This window comes from Miscanthus floridulus, chromosome 11, assembly GCF_019320115.1.
Source record: "Miscanthus floridulus cultivar M001 chromosome 11, ASM1932011v1, whole genome shotgun sequence".
Classification (NCBI taxonomy): domain Eukaryota; kingdom Viridiplantae; phylum Streptophyta; class Magnoliopsida; order Poales; family Poaceae; genus Miscanthus; species Miscanthus floridulus.
In genome coordinates, this window is record NC_089590.1 from 36039582 (window position 1) to 36060743 (window position 21162).

The 21162-nt window shown below is 45.6% G+C and overlaps 1 protein-coding gene across 5 annotated transcripts; it reads left to right on the forward strand.

The window, feature by feature from the left end:
* The first annotated feature begins 4955 nt into the window (after positions 1–4955).
* Positions 4956–13575, forward strand: LOC136493067 (probable polyol transporter 6). Of its 5 annotated transcripts, none has more exons than XM_066489107.1 (4): positions 4956–5214; positions 11525–11599; positions 11686–11888; positions 11979–13575. In XM_066489107.1, exons 3-4 carry the CDS (start codon positions 11783–11785, stop codon positions 13430–13432), a joined length of 1560 nt encoding a protein of 519 aa, XP_066345204.1. In that variant the 5' UTR covers positions 4956–5214; positions 11525–11599; positions 11686–11782; the 3' UTR covers positions 13433–13575. The 5 variants fall into 5 exon arrangements, with proteins under 5 accessions (XP_066345204.1, XP_066345201.1, XP_066345202.1 ...); XM_066489104.1 differs by having other exon boundaries at positions 4956–5194; positions 11525–11616; XM_066489105.1 differs by having other exon boundaries at positions 4956–5194; positions 11525–11610.
* The last annotated feature ends 7587 nt before the right edge of the window (positions 13576–21162 follow it).

Consider the following 21162-nt stretch of genomic DNA (forward strand, 5'->3'; position numbering starts at 1 on the left):
CCTGATGGCGGTTGTCATCCCGACCACCATCATGGCCACCGTTTCTGCCTTGACGGTTGTCTGATGGGTCGTTGTTGCGCGAGCCACGTTGGTTGGGTGGCTATGAGCGACTTGAGTACTAGCGGCTGTGGCTTGACTCGACTGAGACGGATGGAGCCCGGGCTTGATTTACAATCTCTGCGGTCTGGGCCATAGCAGCCGTCAGATAAGCTTGTATATCATCGCGAACTGCCTGGGTTTCGGGGTATTGGGTAGCCGTTGCATTGTCATCCATAGCAACGGCTACGTTGGCGCTTGGAGTCCTGAAGACCTGTTTGTCCCCCACCCTATCGAAGGCATTGTTGAGGTCGCATGGCTGGACCCTTATGCGTCGTGCCTCCTCTTCTGCTTCGGCTTCGATTTGTCGGTGATTAAACCGGTCAATATTGCGTGCTTCGCGTGCAATCCTTTCTTGTTCTGTTTCAGCCAACTGCTGGTGGTTCGTCATTACTGACAACATTGATCAAATCCCCTCGCCTTGGTGGGAAAGACGGGAATTGTGGGAACCCCGGGGCGTGGTCTGGGATATCCAGATCGTATTCGACGCCTTCATCGTCGTGATGCTGGAGCTCGGTGTGGACGGAGGCATTAGATGCGATGCTAGACGAGGAGCTGGAGTCACCCTCTTGGACTGTGTGGACGGATCCTTCTTGATAATCCTCAATCCGGATCATGTTGACGAAGTTGCGTGGCTTCGGCCGAGGTCGATGTATAAAACACAGATCCGAGCAGGCGTTGTATATTATACGCGTAGTTGGAGGCAGCGTTTCATAGGCCGTAGGGCTAGGCCTAGGTAGTTCTCCATCGAGGCTTCATACTCGGAGAGCCGGAGACCCGTCGCGGAGGCTGGCCGGCGACGAGCGGAGCGCCCTTCAGGAGTAGATATGACCACGAGATCTGTACCAAGTCGTGCAGGACGACTGGCCCGAGCTGGTCAGGGTAGATCTGTTGTGGGGAGCGGTTACCTGCTCATTAGGTTGACTTTGAATTGCACTTACCAGAGCTAGGGTTTCAGCGAGTTTGGTGCCGACCCGATCGATGGAGTCGAGCAGGTCGGATGTTGTCGATCTGCTTCCCTTTGTAGCGGGGAAGCGGACGATGGGTTGTCGGCGTGGCTGAAGATGATGCAGGCATGGTCAGAGCCTAGATGTACCATGGTCAGAGCCAGATCCACCGTGGTCGGAGCTGTATCCACCATGGTCGGAGCTGTATCCACCATGGTCGGAGCCATAGCCGATGCAGGTGAAGCAGCGGTCGACGCAGATTGAATCCGCGCCTCCTCCGTGGTCATGGCGATGAAGTCATCGGAGCCGGTGGTCCAGGTGATCTGACCGACGGTGAACGTGAGGCCGTTCGGTGTAGCCATGGAGCCGGGGATGATGACCATCTTGTTCGCTTGGAGAGCAGTACGCACACCCCCTACCTGGCGCGCCACTGTCGACGAAATATGGTCGGCAGTCTACCTAGGGGTATGCCCAAGGTAGTAGATTGTCGGCAGACAGATGCGCAAGCCACAAACAAGACGGTGACGCAAGACAGACACGAGGTTTTATCCAGGTTCGGCCGCCAAGAAGGCGTAATACCTACGTCCTGCGTCTGATTGTATTGATGTATGTCAATGAGAGATGTTTTTTAGAGGGGTCCCCTGCCCGCCTTATATAGTCCGGGGGGCAGGGTTATAGATCTGGAAACTAATCCTAGCCAGTTACAATTGCCATAGGTGGCCGGATAAGGATTCCTATTCTAACCGACCAGGATCTTGCTTGATCTCCAAATCTGCCTTGACTCCTTGCGCGGGACTCCGAACAGGTTGGCCGGGCCACGCGTCGTCTTCTAGTGGACCGGACCCCCTGATCCGGGCCGGCCCAAGCCTAGCCGTAAGGGTATAGGGGTTAATACCCCCACAAGGTTCATGTATCATTTACCTAAAAACAGGGGGGCATATGTTGACAATCAAATTGGGCCCAAGCCAATTTAAATAGGCCTATGACAGTTTTGGTCCAATCTCAGGAAAACTCCATAAAGCGACATGATATTAATACCATATTTGTTTTTCTATGGGATAAGACCACCCCTACCCCTTATAAAATAAGGGGTACATGGCTGATTGACTTCCCATCTATCCAATTATCATACAAACCAATTTATCAACTCCTTTTACCCCTTTACTCCTCTCATCCCCTCTTGCTGTTCGGCACGTCTCCCGGTGAGATTTGTCAGCATCCTAGACGGCCTTGCTGGTCCTAGAAGATCCTCCATGTGCTCCTCCCCGACGGATCTTCCCGGGAGAAGTTCGGGAGTGTTTTTTAGCCAAGAACGGGCTCTACATCGGCCTTATCGGTCTCTAGATCAGTTTGGTCGATTATGCTGCGTTCCTGCTGCGTTGCAGGTTGATCTACAACCTCTTTGGACATCCAAAGCTCTGCTGGTGTGTTGGCTTGGGGTCATCTTCAACGTCAACACCATCCGAAGATTTCATAGAAAGCATTGTATACACGACATTGCAAGCTCCCCCCCCCCCCCCCCCCCCCCCCCCCCGCACATATATATATAGAGAGCAATAGTGTCCAAATGATGGACCAGTGACATAACCACTCCAACATGACCTAACCACGCCTTTCCTGCGTCGCAAACGAAGCACTACATCAACGCTCGCTGGAGCACTACTGCACGCCGCAGTTGCCCATGCATGGTGCTAGCAGCACGAGAGAGAGAGAGATCGAAAAAATATTACTCTTGATCCTAAAATAAGGTGCACAAATTTTGTCATTGCAACATCAAAGATGATACAATCTCCACAATAGAATCTAGTGTATTAAACATTGGGAAAAATGATTGCAACTTTCAGATTTGTTGCAACATCCAAGTTAAAGCCCCTCTTTTTAGCATTCAACTTTGTTTGTACTGTAACATGAGAAAACATCTATTTCAAACACCCAAAATCACCAACTGAAACATTGCAATATCTCATACTGTAACACAAAGAAACAATATATTTTTTGTAGATATATGAACAAAAAATAGAACTGAAATATCTGATAATCGTTACCAAAATAAATAAAAATATTAATTCAAAAGTGCAAGTGTTGACACATACTCACAAGTAATCAATAAACTTGTTGCAACATTGTACATCTTCTAGAAATGATAAAGCAAAAAAGCTCCCGCAACATACAAAAATTGTTGTCAAAACAAGTTCCAAAAACATTTCAACATGCCTGCCATAGAATCAGCACATTTCTTGATGGCCTTTCTCATCTCTGTTTTGCCCCCTACCACACGGGGGACATAAGATCCTACACCTTCTTCTATTTGCTTCACGTGTAATCGTCGTCCCCTGCTTCCCCTCTAATTTTCGCGCTTATTGCTCCGCGCTCATCTTCGACCCCTAATGGAGGAATCGTCGCCACCAGGTAGAACTCCGCTAGATGACACCCTCTATTAGTCTAGGAAGAGTTAGAGAAAGATCAAGCTCTTCCATTTGGATGGATTGCTGGTGGAGAGACTGCAAAAGAAGTCGGGCATTGAGCATACGGCCACAGAGGGCATACGACAGTGCACTGCGTCCTAGAGACAGGGGCTCCTCAATTTTAGGGCTAGAGCACTAGAGGAAAATTAGTTTGGAGAAGCGAAGGAAGATGAATGGACGTGCATAAATGAGCTGAGAATGAACAGATAGAAAATTATAAAGAGGCGGGCTAACAGACACCCGTCCTAGCATTATCTTAATTTTTTGTAACTTGACTAGAAAAAAATAAAATTCTAAATAAATGAACTATATATTATGAAAGTATTGTTGGTAATAAATTTAGTTGTAAGGTTAAAATATAAAAAGTGTTAGATATTTATGGCCAAAATAAAAAAATGACTTATAACAAACCTAAAATACCTTCAATTTTTTTAATGGAGTTGGCATATATAGTATAACTCATGTATAAGTTCATTTTATGTTCGCGGGTATAAGACCCTGTTTGGATCCTTGGGGCTAAACTTTAGCCCAAGGCTAAAGATTAGCTCTTAGAATGAAGGGGCTAAAGTTTAGTCCATAGGGCTGTTTGGATCCAGGTGCTAAAGATTAGCCATGTACTCTCTCATGACCTATTTGTCCCTAATTAATACTCATGCACAGAACTAAAAGAGGGTGGGGGTAATATGCGTCTTTTGCCATGAAGGACCACTTTTAGCCCTCTTTAGCCCACCTTGGAGGGGCTAATGAAAAAATGTTAGGTTAAAATTTAGCACCTCACTTTTAGCACTCGATCCATGAGGGCTAAAAGGTGATTAAAAGGGATGGGCTAAACTTTAGTCCAAACGGGGCCTCAGTATTGTATTTGATACACAGTCTACTAGTAATAGATAGATTCCAGTATAACTGTACAAGTCCCTTTCAAAAAAAAAAAACTGTATAAGTAATTTGTATTTTAGTTTAGTGATAGCCAGACAGGAACTAAATATGATACGGCTAGTGGCACAAAAATTAAAAAGCGGGAAGGAACCATATAACCACGTGAATCAAAAGTATCAGCACAGCCACGCACGGACGGGGTCATCCGACGGGATGGACACCTGCCTCCCAGCATTTCCGATCTTAAAATCAGATTACAGTATGTTTGAGGGCATGCAGAGGAAGAACCACAACACTTTAGGCGTAGCTTGGTTCATTAGTATTCTTTTGGTGGTTCTATGATGACTTTAATAGCAGTCCAATAAGATAGGATGTGCGTGTGTCCGTGCCTTTATTTCATGACGAAAAAAATCAAAATAAAAGAAAACCTTGTACCTCAGGCCCCGACGGCAATCCTCCCTCGTGCAAGGGAGAAACAGGTGGACAGTCCTAGCATGCAAGTGCGTCAGTTTGGCGAGCGAGTCTGCCGCACCGGGGGGTCTGTAGTGTCAAACGGTTAGGATAGGATAAGATCAGATCCCTTGGCAGATCAGCACACTTAATAACTTGACAGATCCAGAGCTCGGATCGATATCTCTGAATCGCGCGGCGTTGGTAGGCGAGAACAGCATTCTATTTATTGTCTTCCTCTCTGCGGTGGCGACTTGGGGATTTATCGTCAGGGCAGGACGGCGGCGCGCGGCTGGGAATCGGTGGCTGCTTTCCGGTGAGAGTGAGATCTGCGGCCATTATTCTGCTTCCGGTGAGCAGGTGCGTCGACTACCCGAACTGTACGCCTTCTTTGTCTTTCTTGGCGACCTATCTTGATTTCACTCGTCTGCTTATCACGTTGTTGATTAACCCGTGGTAGGTATTATATTATTATATAATGCGATAGGCCGCATGTAAGAATCCTGTCTCATCATCATAGTAGTAAAGTTTGGGATTGATGAAGAATTCGGGAAATTATACAATTGGGTGATGAACGAATATAAAAAGCAAGATCGCGATGGATCTGAGGCGCGTGGTTATCTCACACCACCCCAGTTGCTTGGTTTCAATCAGAATTGTCCAGTTCCAGTCGATGGTGTCTTTCTTCTTCCCTGTTTACTTTGTTAGCATTTGTTAATGGCTGACGATTGGATTCCGGCGGCGCTTTCCTCTACTACGGGGTACGGGCAAAAGAGGCGTTACGAGGAACGCCGTCGTCCGTTCTAGCGGTGGTGGCACGCCAAGGAAAGGGCAGCAGGGCGACGGAGCAGGAGGGAAAGCCATTGGTGGGCACATCGGCGGCGTCGAGTTGAACTTGAACATGCGCGGTCCAGGACGCCACCAACCCAGTGCTGGCGCTAGGATTTGAAGGGCCCTTCCGCGATCTAGTCGCAACGGCCCGTTTGATTATGTATAAAATTTATAATATATAGACACTAATTTTACTTGCAAAACGAAAGTAAATTCAATAACATATTTTTAATTTAACATGTCTGATAATTATTGAGGAACAATGTAGATTAAGCAATATATTTGTAGATGTATGATAATTATCAAAGAACAATGTAGATTAAAAAAGCAATATATTCTTTTTCTTTTCTCACCCATGATAAATGTTTCTTAGGTAACATTCTAAAATTCTAACACTTAAATTAGAAGAAAAATATGACTATATGGGTACAAAGTACTAGAAGTCTGGAATACTATACAAATAATTAATTTGGATTAAAAATAAAAAGAAAAAAATATTGGGCCTAAACAACTGATCGGTGATCGCAATTCGTAAGAAGCAAAGAATCAAGATGTCGTCGTCGTGGAGCCCTGCCTGGTCGCCGTCCTCGTGCATCGTGTCCGTGTCTCCGGTAGTCTAGCTCTTCGCGGCGGCGTGGCTCGCCAGCTCCGCGTGTGTAAGGCGCACATCGCGAACTCACGATCAGAGTGTGATGTGTGTAGCGTGACTCCTCGCCTCCACTCTATCCGAGGGCCGTGGGGAAAGGAAACTAGAAAAGAAATGTCGATATTGTCTTTTTGGACCACTTGATCAGTTTTATGTCTCTCTTCTTATTAGTTTGCTAATGCCTAATAGACACTAGAACCTGGGGATTTGTATACCTGAATTTGGATCCCTCCTTCATTTAAGCCCCCGGCCGTCGCATCTCGTGTCCTACCCTAGGGCCAGCACTGCACCACCTTGTTCGTGTACGCGCGAGGCAGAATAATCTCCACTCCGTGGAAAAGCGGACGGCCAGCCAGCGGCGAGAAGAGAGTTGATAACCCACGACGTTGTCGTTCACTCGTTGGGTCACGATCGATCCGATCCTACCCGTCGACACCCGCGCTTGCATCTTCATGCTTCTAGCTGCTGCTTCTTCTTCTAATTATATATATACATTCGTTCAATCAAGATTTCCCACCGAGTACCGCACCTCAGGCTCAATGTAAAGAGACGTCCAGCAGCCTTCCTTTGCCGCAACGTGCAGGAACTTAGAAACACCACACTTGGTGTTTCGGCAGCGCACCTTATACAAAACTGATGACTCAACAAGTACAAGTTGCTCACGGCCTAATCGGGACCGTTTGACACGTATATATCTCGAATGAACCATGTACCATATATATGCATGGCATTTCAGTGCCTACGTGCATATTTATGTTCTTCGTATATCTTGATGATGTTTCTAAAGTATATATTCCTCCAATAAATATTAAGAAAAATACATCGACAACTTAAAAAATGATTTAAAGAACACATATTTGCACGCTACGACCGTTAAAACAAGTAAACAACATACATAGTACATGGAACTTTTGGCGTTTCCTAGGTGTAGGACTGATCAGCCGTCATGCTGCTCTGTTGCAGCATTCACACATTGCATTGCAGGCGTTCAATGGTTGACCGTATGTGTTTCCAGCCAGTTCCAGGAATGGATGTAAGGCTGTGTTTGGTTGGGAGCGGGAGAGGGACGAGGTGGATTTGTCCTAGTGTTTTATTCGGAGATAGGTGGGATAGAGCCGCCCCAACAGGGAATATTATTCAAGATTCGAGCACTAAGCCATCCCTCCGAAAGTGATGTATGCGCTCGTCCCTTGGCAACGATGTTTTGTCTCTGTCTACGTGCCTTCCTCTTCCACGGCCACGGCGTGGCTGGCTGGCCTGGGCACGGCGCAAGCGCCACCCTTGCCCAGCGTACAGGTGGCCCCCGACGAGTGAAGTGGGTGGCTTACGACTCCAGTGCAGATGACCTCACCCGGCCCTTGCGAGGCGACGACGGACTGGGCGAGTAGGTCAGGCGACGGCAGCGGCGCAGCGGCCCCGGCCATGGGCGAGCGCGTCCCCGGTGGCAGCACGAGTGACCTCGGCCATTGGCGAGCTCAGCAACGGCGCGGACTCCGGGTGGAGCTCTGGCAGCGCCAGCTCCAGGCGGGATTGGATGAGCGGCGGGCGAGATCCATGCGATCGTCGAGCGGTGGAGGAAGATGTAGAGCTTGGTGTGAAGTCCTTGGCGTGGTCGGGGCAGACTCCATGGCATGGTCGGTGATGGAAGGAAGACGAAGGCGGTCGGTGATGGAAGGAAGAAGATGAACTAGAGAGGATGACACGTGGGCCCCATCTAAACAGATGCCTAACAATCACCAACGCGACATATCATGTGCCATCCTTATCGCTCTAACCAAACAGAGAACAATGATGTCACCATCCACCAACCAAACGCAAAGATGGAACCATTCCATCACCTAAAACGGGAATAGATCCATCCCATCCCTCTTATCGCAAAACCAAACACATCCTAAATGGATGTGTCCACGAACATGTAGCAAACCCGCAAAAATTAAGCCTATTTACAGGTTCACAAACAAACCAAACTTGTATCACTAGACTTTCATGTAACAAGTGATATGTGTTGTTTAGACTTTCTAAGCTCTCTGATCTTCTTGAATACCAGATGTCATGCAGTTCTAGCATTTTGGGAGGCACTAAGGTAGTGTTTGGATGCAAGAATGAGTTGTGACGGGATGGGATGGCTCCGGGATGAGTAGTGTTTGATTGGGAGGCCACCAAAGGCGAGAACGTCCCACATGTGAATATTTGCTTAAGATGCGTGCTCGCCTCGCACCCAAAAATCAAGCAGACTGGGGCATCCCAGGTGGGACGAGTGCCGTGCACACATGAGATGAACGGGAAAGAAGACGAGCAGGGGCTGCCAGAGTTGAAGAACAAGTGGGGGCCCACCGGAGTTGCTGGAGGTGGGGAAGAAGTGGGCGAGCGCATGGGCAGAGTCCGATTCGAGAAGAACAGAACAGGGAGTAGGCGAGTGAGATACCGATGGCGGTGGCAAGTGATCCGCGAGAGTGGGGGGGGGGGGGGGTGAGAAGGCGACGTCACTGCCGTCACGTGGGTCTGCTCTACCGGTGCCCCCGCTGTGGCCGCGTAGGTGAGCTCTAGCCCCATTGCCGCGCGGGCTACCTCTACCACTGTCATTGTAGAGGAGGCGCGAGGCGCGACCGTGTGGTGGGCTTCGGATCGGGGACAAAGGAGATAGGGGGAGGAAGAAAACTGAAAAAAATAAAAAAAAAACTAACAAATGGGCCCCACATGTCGTAGCTGATTCCACTTTTGATGTCTCTAGACCAAACAAAAAATGGGTTGATCCTATCCCTTCTCAACCCTACGTTGTACTATGTAATTCTAAAAGAACAGAAAATTACATTTGTATTGTCCCACAAACCAGAGTCAGGACTATCCAGCTCCTCTTTGTCTCCCGACCAAACACTATCTAAAGGGCTAGTTGCCACGCTTCCCAAAGACCATATATCCAGGCATTCCAGAAGTAAAGTGGACAATAGGAAGAGTTTATTTATCCCTTCCTAGCATCACAACATTCTCTGGGTGTTGGGTGTTGTAGGGTACCACGGCATTTTTTGAAAATAGAAAGGGATTCCATTACTCGGATGCTGCACTATTGGCAACCACAATCGTCTTACACAAAGAGAGGATCCACAAAGGGATTATCATCCTCCCCGCACTCACATCCCATTGCGGCTAGTGCATAAGTAGTCCTATTACATGATCTAGGGACAGCACTAATTTGAAACGAAATAAAATTTAGACGTGCTAGATCCTTGAATATTTTTTTATCAGCCTTCCCGCCATCGATAGACTCCATTCTTCCGCTTGCTTCACTAGGAGAGCGTCTGTTTCAACCAGTAACCTTGAGAGCTTTGAGAGAAGACCAAAGGTCATTTCCATGACTAATGGTTGTTCTAACATGCCTAGCGTAACTTTGTAGCACTCGGGCACTCCACAATGGTAAATTTTCATATTTCAACTACATTCATGAACTATTCACATCATTGTTCGACCAATCATCATATATCAAACACTTCTAGCCAAGATTAGCCATCCCTTAGCGTGCGCGTTGGTAAGAATACCTAAGCTTATCTTCAACTTCTATCTCTTCCTCGCCCGGTGCCTAGGCCACCGATGACCTCTCCACTCACGGTCCACCCTCCTACTTCTTTCTCGTCCTTCCCTAATCCGAATCGGTTACTTCACTAGCGACCCTCGCCCCCCGCTATCGGCTCCGTCCAATCGGATATCCTCCAACATCCGCTCCGTGGTGCCCCCACTAGGGGCGAATGTACACTATATTACCGTGGTCTGTTGATTCCGACGTTTTTGTTAACCCCTTGTATATTAAGGCTTTATTTAGTTCATAACCCTGACAAAACATCTTGTTACATCAGCTTCTCTGATGATGACCCCAATGATTCCATTCTCTAGATTCGCCCTTGACCTCTGGTCACTTTTCTCGTGCCCCTCAACCCACCATCACCGTTGGGCCAAAAGCCGATGGCGATCCTATCTCCCATCTAATTATGATGGAAACCCCTCCTCGTGAAAAACCAAACCTTAACATGTTGGATCCTCACCGCAGTTGCCTCATCTATTGTCCTAGCCTGTAGCAACCTCGTCGTTAGCCGCTCCGTCCAATGTTCGTTGCTTTGGTTCCACGTGACTAAAGTTTAGTCAATGTCATATCGGATGTTTGGATACTAATTAGGAGTAATAAATATAAACTAATTATAAAACTAATTATATAAATGAAGACTAATTCATTAGACGAATCTATTAAGGGCCTATTCGGTTACCTCGAAATGGAGACCTGGAACGATTCCTAGCCGGAACGATTGTCTAATTTGTATAATATTGATCGGCGGGAATAATTTCTAGCCTCAATCTAGACTAACTGAATAGGCCCTAAGCCTAATTAGTCTATAATTAGCGAATGTGATGCTACCCTAAACATATTTTAACTATGGATTTATTAGGCTTAATAAATTCGTCTCGCGGTTTAGTTACAGTTTATGCAATTAGTTTTATAATTACCCCATGTTTAGTTCTTCTAATTAGCATCCAAACATTCAATGTGACAAGGAACACCCCTGATGGCGGCGCTCTCGCTTGTGTGTCCCTGCTAGAGGCGACGTACGTGCGCTAAACAAAGGTTGTGCCTAGAGCAGGTGGTTTAATGTATATAACGGTCGCTCGAAAGCCCTAAAAATGTTAAAGAACACGTCTTGTGTGACCTAAAACTGGCTGGAAACACGTGCCACTACGCACTGACATCTGCAATATATGTGAATGCTGCAGCCGAGCAGCATGAGAGTAAAAATCCAAAAGTTGCATGTCCTATGTATGTTGTTCTAACGGAAGCATGCAAAGATACGTTTATAAATCGTTTTTAAGGTGTCGCTGTGTTTCCTTCAACCATTTCAAAACCGAGCTATCGTGCCAAACTTCCTTCGAAGTCAGCGTGGATCGGATAAGCACTATACTACCTGCCAAGACACACAACAAAAGCCATGGCATGCGTGAGTTGTCAGTTTCCAGCACTCTCGGTGGCAGCTTGGGCCACAGGCGCACAGCCAAAGTGCGTAATGGCCTTGTGTGCGTTTATCTCTGTGTAGTGTGTATGGCTGTCCCTGTTCCCGCGATGAGAGAAGAACTCAGTATAGTGTGCTACTCAATTGTTGGGCGGTGATGTATCCGTACCTTGCAGCACACAATTGATGAATGAATGAACTGACGACCTTTCGGTTCTTTTGCAGCACGAGTTGAACTTCTCTACGTGCCGGCCCGTGCCTACCGCTGCACTGATAGATAGTGCGCAGGCAGCTAGATTGGTGATTGATCGGTTGCTGTAACCATTTGGTTCACTCCTATGTTTGACCTATACATGTAGTCCACATGTGTAATAATGTTTCCTCAGGTAAACCGGCAGGAGCGTACTAGTCGTAGTATAAGTGGACCAGGAGTGTTGCCGCTTCACTCGTCGAGCTGCATCGTGAAGTATAAGCGTAGAAGCCATGGGAGAAGAGAATAAGCAACGTCGGGATGGCCATGGCGGAAAGAACAAGTACGCCGTGGCGTGCTCCATTATTGGTTCCATCATCTCCATCCTCATGGGCTACGGTAATGAACATGCATGCATCAACTTACTCTCATATATATATAATTCCGGTGCACGCATGCATATTATGCATTATATTATATTTATCGCAGACACGGGCGTCATGAGCGGCGCGATGCTGTTCATCAAGGAGGACCTCAAGACCAACGACACGCAGGTCCAGGTCCTCGCCGGCATCCTCAACGTCTGCGCCCTCGTCGGCTCCCTCACGGCCGGCCGCGTCTCCGATTGGATCGGCCGCCGCCGCACCATCTCCCTCTCGGCCTGCATCTTCCTCGCGGGGTCAGTCCTCATGGGACTCTCGCCTAACTTCGGTACGCTCCTGGCAGGACGCTGCGTGGCCGGCGTCGGCGTCGGATACGCGCTCATGATCGCGCCCGTCTATGCGGCTGAGATTTCGTCCGCCCAGATCCGCGGCTCCGTCACCTCGCTGCCCGAGATCTGCATCAGCTTCGGCATCCTGATTGGGTACGTGGCCAACTACCTGCTAGCCAAGCTGCCGCTGGTCTACGGCTGGCGCGCCATGCTGGGGCTCGGCGCGCTGCCGAGCGCCGTGCTCGCAGTCAGCGTGCTCGCGATGCCGGAGTCGCCCCGGTGGCTCGTCATGCAGGGCCGCGTCGAGCAGGCCCTCGCCGTGCTCAGGCGCATGTCCGACACTGCGGGCGAGGCCGACGTGCGGCTCGCGGAGATCAAGACCGCGGCGGGTCTGGCGGCAGATGACGCCGCCGCCGAAGACGAAGGCGCACCCCGCCAAACGAGAGGTGTCGTCGTCGGCAAGGGCGTGTGGAAGGAGATGTTCCTGCACCCGACGCCCCCCGTCCGGCGTATCCTCGTCGCGGCCTTCGGAGTCCACTTCTTCCAGCACCTCACGGGAATCGAGGCCGTGGTCCTATACAGCCCTCGCATCTTTAAGGCAGCCGGCATCGCCACCCGCAGCCACATCCTTGCAGCGACCATCGGCGTGGGCGTCACCAAGACGGTGTTCATCATGACAGCCATCCTGCTAGTCGACCGCATCGGGCGGAGGCCGCTCTACCTCTCGAGCCTGGCGGGCATCATCGCCTCGCTTGCCTGCCTCGGTCTTGGCCTCACCGTCGTGGAGCGCTCGGCGCCGCGCCACTCCCCGACGTGGGCTGTGGTGCTGTCCATCGCAACGGTGTTCACCTTCATAGCGTCCTTCTCCGTCGGCGTGGGGCCCATCACGTGGGCGTACAGCTCGGAGGTGTACCCGCTCCGGCTGCGCGCGCAGGGCGCCAGCGTCGGCGTGGCCATCAACCGCGTCATGAACGCCGGCGTCTCTATGACGTTCGTGTCGCTGTACAAGGCGGTGACCATCGGCGGTGCCTTCTTCCTGTTCGCGGGGCTGGCCGTGCTGGCGGCCACGTTCTTCTACTTCCTCTGCCCGGAGACGCAGGGCCGGCCACTGGAGGAGATGGAGGAGCTGTTCAGCCGTGGGTGGTGCACGCGGCTCCCGTCATCGGAGGCAGCTGTCGTGGAGCTTCCGGTGTCCAACGTCACCGACGGCAACGGCAAAGCGCGGCCGTGATGCGATAGCAACAAATATGGATGAATCATATATTCATGCTACATGTGTTTGTAAATGTCAATATTTCTCAACTAGGAGGAAATATTCCCGTAGCATCTCCAATGGTTTCCAAAATAATAAGATTTTTGCTATTTGTCTGTCAATAGATTTTTGTTCTTCAAATCTCTTGAATTTTGAACCATTGGATTTGCTTTAAGACTAGTACAAGGCGTGCGCCCTTGCGTGCGTTGGTAGGCACAGGTAAGTTCATATGCGAAAATATATATTAAATCTTTCAATACAGAACCGAGTTAAGAGCCAAGTAGACAGCACGTAGTTGGTAACATTACATAGACATAGTAGATTAAGTGTAGCTGAAGTAGTGACATAATAAGTAAACACGAAGTGGCACGACGAAGTTTTTAAACAGACTGTCAGGAGCCGTTGCCATGTACATAGGACTGAAACGGCAAGACAATCACGGACGTGTCTGATGTGATAAATATAACCTTGCCCATCTCGCAAAGCAACAAAGCAGTAATCTTGATCCATGTTGTCACTCTTTGTAGGAGCAAAGGCAATCAATCAAGAAATAATAGGGGAGGAATTTCGTAATCATGCTCTTGTCCCTTCCCCCCTTTGGGTTTATTCAAAGATAACTGCATTCACAATTACTTCATAATAGTTTCGAAGAGATACAGATCAACAAAGCATAAAAGGGGAAAAACGTGCCATACCTGGCCTTAGAGCAAGTATAATAGCAGACTGTAAGCCGACTAAATGCTGAGGTGGAGGAGAGAGGGGAAGAGAGAGAGGAGAAGCGGGCTGTAAGCTTACAACCGGCTTGGACACAAGAACCAAGAAAATCTGTAAGAGAGACAAGTGGGCCATGTATTAACTGTAAAGAGCTAACTACTATATGAGTGGGCTAAGAGAAGGCTACAAAGAACCTTACAGCTAGCAAGCCAGCTGTATTATTAGCCTCGGTCTTAGTTATTACTGGAGGTACGTTGGAACAGTATCTGTTGCCCACACATTCTGCCAACTCATCTTTCAGACCGGCCATTGTCCGCTGGTATTCCCTGGCAATGAAGAACAAGCATGCAGAGCAGCAAACACAATTCCAGACAGCATCTTTCAATTTTCGAGGTCGAAGTAATGATACTGGTAGTACATCGAGACCTGAAAAATATAAGAATTGCATATTTTTTATATCGATATATAGGATTCCATGCCCAATAGATCCCTCGATGCAATAACTTAGTGCTAGGCTGGTTTTCCACTAAGTTATTGCATGTTTGCAATCCCTCTATTCACTATTGCTCATGGAAAACCAGAAAAGTGCTAGGCTAATACATTTCACAGCTCACGATAATGATGGGTCAGCCAACCAACGTGGTGTGTATTGCTTTGCATACCTGAATATGGAAAGATGTAGCTTAAGTGTTCATCCTTCCATCTGTGTTCCAACTGTTCAACTGCTCACTTACCTGAATATGGCATAGGTAAGTCAGGATTTTCATACATTCCATTGCAATGCTCATTATGTTTACACATCTATATCTTTCATATAATTTTTTTAAAATAAACGTACCAATATCAAGCAATCGGAAAAACTGAGAACATGCATGTGATGATTTTCTAGGGTCTCTAGAAGTGTAACTCAGTCCTGTATGGGAAAGTCCTATGTGGGCTAAGTCGTTACAGTGGTAAAATCAATCGACTATGAAAAGACAACATATGCAGAGAAGGAAAGAACAAGGCTCCTATAGAGACGAATTGCAGTGCTCTAATTTTCTAACCATGGTTATAGGAGCAGAACAAGGCTCTACCACTGAATATAGAGGCGAATTGCAGTGCTCAATGGACCTAAAATCAATGAGCCTTCGCCGACATATTTAAGAAAGAAGGATGAACAATATCTGAGGACATGGGAGTAACAACACACTCTGAGGGATGTTTTAGCATTCACACTTGACTTGTCGAGTGACATAAAAGTTCAAGCGTGGGAAAGGAAGGCTGACTCCTCTAAAGATGATCCAACAATGCTCTTCCTCCTCTCAAGCTCTCATCGCTCTGGCACGCTGGTTTGCAATCCCTCTATTCACTATTGCTTTGTTTCTATAAGTTTGAATGATTTTACTTAAGATATAAAATCAATCCTCAAGAGAAGCAGTAATGGTGAACAATAAAGGCACATCACTAAAAACATGGGATAAATGTTCTTACCAACTTTTCTGTGGCATAGAATATGGCCTTCAGCTCTATGACAAGACTACCCTTGTTATTATTTGTACATCCCTTTAGGTATGTGTTGTCCACTAATCTTTTGAAGGAATGAAACAATGAATGGAGAAAAAGATCCAATGAAATACCTAGATCCATAAAAGAAAGAAGAAAAATATGGCATGATAAGAGAATGAGAAAGAAGTGCGATATAGGAGACAAGATGCTCATGAACAACTCAAGCAAGGAAAGCTTCAAAATAGGAAGGAAGGTTCACCACAACCATCTACCTTCGTCACATGGTGTCATCACGCTCCAATGATGAAGGTAACATCTTAAGGTAAGTGGTCATTATTTAAAAAGCTTTCCTTTGATCTTGGCATTCACATAAATAAAGAAACAAATATGTTTGAGTTACAACTTTACTTGATCCAACCTGATTAACTCAACATGTCTTGTTCTTTAAACTTGATCATAGCACTACTTTCTTGATCCCATAGTCTTAACCAAATGAGCTAAAATATTGCATATCTTATCTTTGGAAGATGGTAGTCATAATCATGTAAAGTATGACACATTATGTAAAGATGGACAATCCTTCCATATGTTAAGCAAGTCCACTCTTTTTGTCAAATGTATTCAAATGCCACATTCCTCCTCATCCTTTTGATCTTATCACCCATGTTATAAGATTGAATGCACATAACATCAACCTTATCATGATTCAATGTGCCTAAGGCTAGAGAAGAATAAATAAAATTTTGGTTCTATTGGTATTTTCCCACCAACAGAGCCCATGCACTTGATCTCTACCTTTTCTTTATGAGCAAAACACACTTCGAGCAAAGTATGGGGGATTTATCCACCAAATTTTACAAGTGAAAGTTCTGATCTAGCAATAATGATGCACACAAGATGTCATCAGCTTCTACTACTAATACCTAAACAAGGAGGGAGAACAAGTCAAGAAAGATGAACCTGTCAAACCAAAATCAAATTCAAGACCAAGACGGGTTTGGCAGAAGAAGGTGGCACCACCATTGGAAGCGCCACTAATGTAAGGCGCCACCACAGGAATCCTCATCCTCAAGAGCGAACCGAGGGAGGGCGCATGCCTTTCTCTGGCTAAAGGTATCATGACTCTCAGGAGGTCTACCACCGCTTTGGCAACAGACTCGCAACCATTGAAGGGACAAATGTTGCCATACAAGGTACGTTACATAATCATACAACAAAATCAAAATTGGGAGGCTTTGTTCTAGCACCTCCATGTTCGGCCACCTCGTTGAGCAACCACGACAACAACCAGCTTGGGGGAGAAGGCATCCCCCGTGTATCTAGATAAGTATTACTTTCTCTTTGTTTTACTATTTCTTTATAAATTTGCTAAAAAGATGCATAACTAAAAACAAAATAAAAATTTATCTTAGCTAGTTATATATATATATATATATATTAGTAATGTGTGATCCTAACAATGAAAACAAAATAAAAGAGTATGTCTAGTTTTCTTTAAATTTGATTTTTAAGAGCTGAATAAATAAATGGACTCTGCAGATAATCTTTGAAATGGAAATGATGAATAGTTGCTCTGTTGTAATTCCTTTCAAGTACCTAGTTTTCAGCCTTGAATTCTTCCGAGTTTTGAATAAGATTGATTTGATATAAGGATTTACTCTGAACTTAAAACTCATGGGTAGCATATGCTTGATCTAAGTCTAGGTAATTGATGGATATGAAATGAGAAGGTCTGAGCTGTTGTTTATCTTGTTCCAAGTGACACTAAAATTCTACAGATTTATGTTTTGAAAGAACATAAAAATGCTACATGATGAGTTCTTGTATGATAAAACTTCAATTCCTACCAAGAGCCATACCTGTTATTTAGACTAGGAAAACTTTCACTTATATGCTGCTTGTTTTGCATTGAGTTTGGTCAAGCTTTGTTGACCCTTATGAGAGGTTCGTCATGCTCTTAAAATCAAGATCACATACACACCACCCACATATGCACTACTCCTACACTGAGGGTAGGCGTAAAAATATGTCATTCCATTTTGATCCACCCAAAAATGTTTTACTCCTGCATTGGGAGTGAACACCAAAAATATGCTCGATAGGTTTCACCATCCACCAAATAAATGCTCTAAAGTTCTTGTTGCTATCTCTTAAAAGTTTTGAAGAGTCATGGGCTAAGCAAAAATTATTCATTAAAAAAAAGAAAAAGAAAAAAAGAGATGGAAAAAATGGACAAGTGTCTGAGATATCAAAAACAATTAGTACTCAGATGCCCGCCTGAAAAAAAAAAGAGAAAAGAGATGAATAAGATAGCCCATGTTCTCTTGCAAAGTTATTTCCATGTTACAAAAACAGAGATATATTTTCAAGAAGCATAGTAGAATTAGGTTAGCCACCATATAAATATCCACTATGCATCCATACACATGCATATCTTGATTTGATTGTATGACTCAACTCTCTTTGGATCCGATGTTTGACTTTACAATATATGTATTGCAACTATGCTCTTTCATGCTATTTCCACTTCTATGAGCTCCACATAAGCTTTAGTTGTAGGAAGAGAAAGGCACAACAAATTATGTCTTGGTGAGGATCCACAAATACCATATACATTGAGAGACTTGAGAGTGTCATACAATAGAATCTGAGTTTTATTTTGAAAACTTATAAAAAACTCCAGAATAATGGTGGAGCAAAGGACTTGAGACATAGTGCTTAACTTGATCGTTCTATCTTTCAATTGCTCAAGACCCAAGTAAAGGCTAAGAAGCCCCATGGTTGAAGGTAATATGGGTAAGTTTTGAAAGTCGGATCAGTTTATTTTAATCCGGAGGAGAACTTTTGTTTGAACGCATGTGTACTTTTGAGGAGTGAAAGCATTATAGTTGTGGTAGAACCGCCTAAAATAACACATTTACGGAGGTGCTTGTCTTCCACTAACACTAAGCGCCCTGAGAGAGAGCTACATCGGGCGGGTTCCGTCGAGCACACCTCGAGGGAGAGGTCGAATAATCCATATTTTCCCTAAGGATCCAATAATTAGAACGAGTTACAAACTTAGTCCATTTCATACATCCAGAGTTCTTAAAAATTGTATTATTACATTACCAAATTTAGAGTGTGGAATATTAAACAGTGGAATGAAAATAAACATCAAATAAATATCTATCGATAATAAGCAAGGATCCATCTGTGCCCACCAGAAGAATCCTTCACACAATGGCTACTCCTCAAGTAGTACCTGCAACAGGGGTAAATAAACCCTGAGTACACAATGTACTCGCAAGACTTATCCGACTAGTGGGAATAATTTCCTAACTCCAAGTGGGTTATGATAAGCTTTATGGTTTGCTGGTTTTCTTTTTGGCAGAAAGCAATACTAATGGTGAATCCTTATTTATGTTATTATTAGCAGTCAAGATTAATTCATTACCTAAACAGTCTATGTAAGCACTTGTTCTACTTTCAAGCAAGGGTTGAGCAATCAGTTTCGTTTCATCACCTTTCCTCTTTTAGGTCTTACTACGGTGCTAAAGTATAGACAAGTCGTACCGACACGACGGCGATTCGTGAATCAATATGCCCAGCTAGGTACCCCAAAACACACGCCCCACTTTTACCCTAGGCACAAGAAGGACCAACCCACCACTCTTCTGTCAAGGGGTCTAGGTCCCTGTCCAAACTTGGATTCCAAGCCCCCGCTCCTGAGTCCCAAACTCAGGGCGGTGCTTAGACCTCTGCCATCCCCGCCTCCTATCAGTCAGTTTGGAAAGAGCCAAAACCCACGACAAGAGAGCAACAAGTCTTCCCTACGCCCATAACCAAGTATGTGCTCGGGATAATAAATCTGTGACTTGCCTAGAGTCCATTGCAACGGCCGATCCTTAATCGACACAGATAGGGAAAAAGTATAACCAAGCTATGCCTCGTTGGTTGCAGGACACAACCTCTTACATCCACCAAAACCCAAACCATATCCCTACCCGGTCTCCATTTTCCTTTCCACCATTTTATCATGAGTGATCTTAGTAATCACCTATTGTGAGTAACGGCAGGTTACTCATGCTACTGAAATCCTAAGCATAACAGCTACTCGACCTATACTAGTAGGACTCATAGGTACATATATCTATACATGTAGTTTCCATAAAATGCCTGTAACATGAATGCACATATATATAGATATTCAATGATCATTAAAAATAAGGGTTATACAGTGGGGCTTGCCTTGGGCAGACGTGGTGTCAACAAAGTCAGCAACAAATGGCTCCGGGGCTCCCTCCTGTACGAGAATCTCTTCCTCATACTCCTAAATGATCTTCTCATAGTCCTGTTCATCCGCAGACATGAACTCTACCAACTCGTCATCTACATGTATGAAATGATGATGCAACACTTAGTAATACGGCAACAACAACTCTTAAAATACAAATACACCTATCAAGCTACTAAGCTAGTTCTACCGACTAAGGTGCTAAGTTACCTATTGTTACCACTAACAGATATGAAACATGACATGTAATATCTTAACAGCTAAAGGCATTCTTACTCTTAATACTGATTTACTATATATATACTAAAACAAGGAGTACTAGCTACTCTATTTATCAACCTTCTCAAGGGCTACAAAAACTACAGTGAGCACATAATAATCTAATAAACCTACTATAAAAACTTCATGGCTAAAGTTATCACCAATTTACCACAAAAATTCCTACAACTATTAAGCTAAATAATACTAAGCTTTCCTAAATGAATTAATGAATCTAATATTCTCATAGATAACTGTAAACTAACTACTCCAACGCATAGATCACATTTTTAGAAACTGAACACAATTTATTTTACAATTTTTGGACATCTATACGAATTGATATTAATTATACAAGTCTGGCTCTAAAATTAAAATAGAAAAGCATTACTAATTTATTAGAAAAGAAAAAGGGCGAACAGCCTAGCGCGGCCCATCGCGATTCGACCCACGCGCGACAGTGGCCCACGGCGGGGAGACCCGGGCGCACGCCGATGCATATGCAAAAGAGCCCTCGGCATTTAACTAAATGAACCCACAGTCCTTCTACTATATCACTCTCTCTCTCACGCTCTCACTTAACCCCTCGACTTCGAATTCTCGTTCGAAAGTCCCTGGCCGGATCTTATTAGAGGTTGTGGCATCTCCGGCCAAACACCAACGAGCATGGACCTCCTCGACAGCAATCATCACCACCGTGACACTCTTCATCAAAAGCGCAGTTGATAGAGGTATAAAACACCACAATTGGTGTCGCACAGAGGCATGGCCATGCACCATGGCGGGGTTTGGCCGCAGTGACATTGACGCTGGTGAAAACGTCTAGCTCAGCGCTACTATTACTACCTAGCCTCCATGTCTAGAGTACTAATAACATTCTAGAGGTCATAGATATACCAGTTCTACTCCCAAACGAGCCATCCACGAACACAACATCTACACCACGTTTGTCGGTGGCGGCCACATGCTCCAG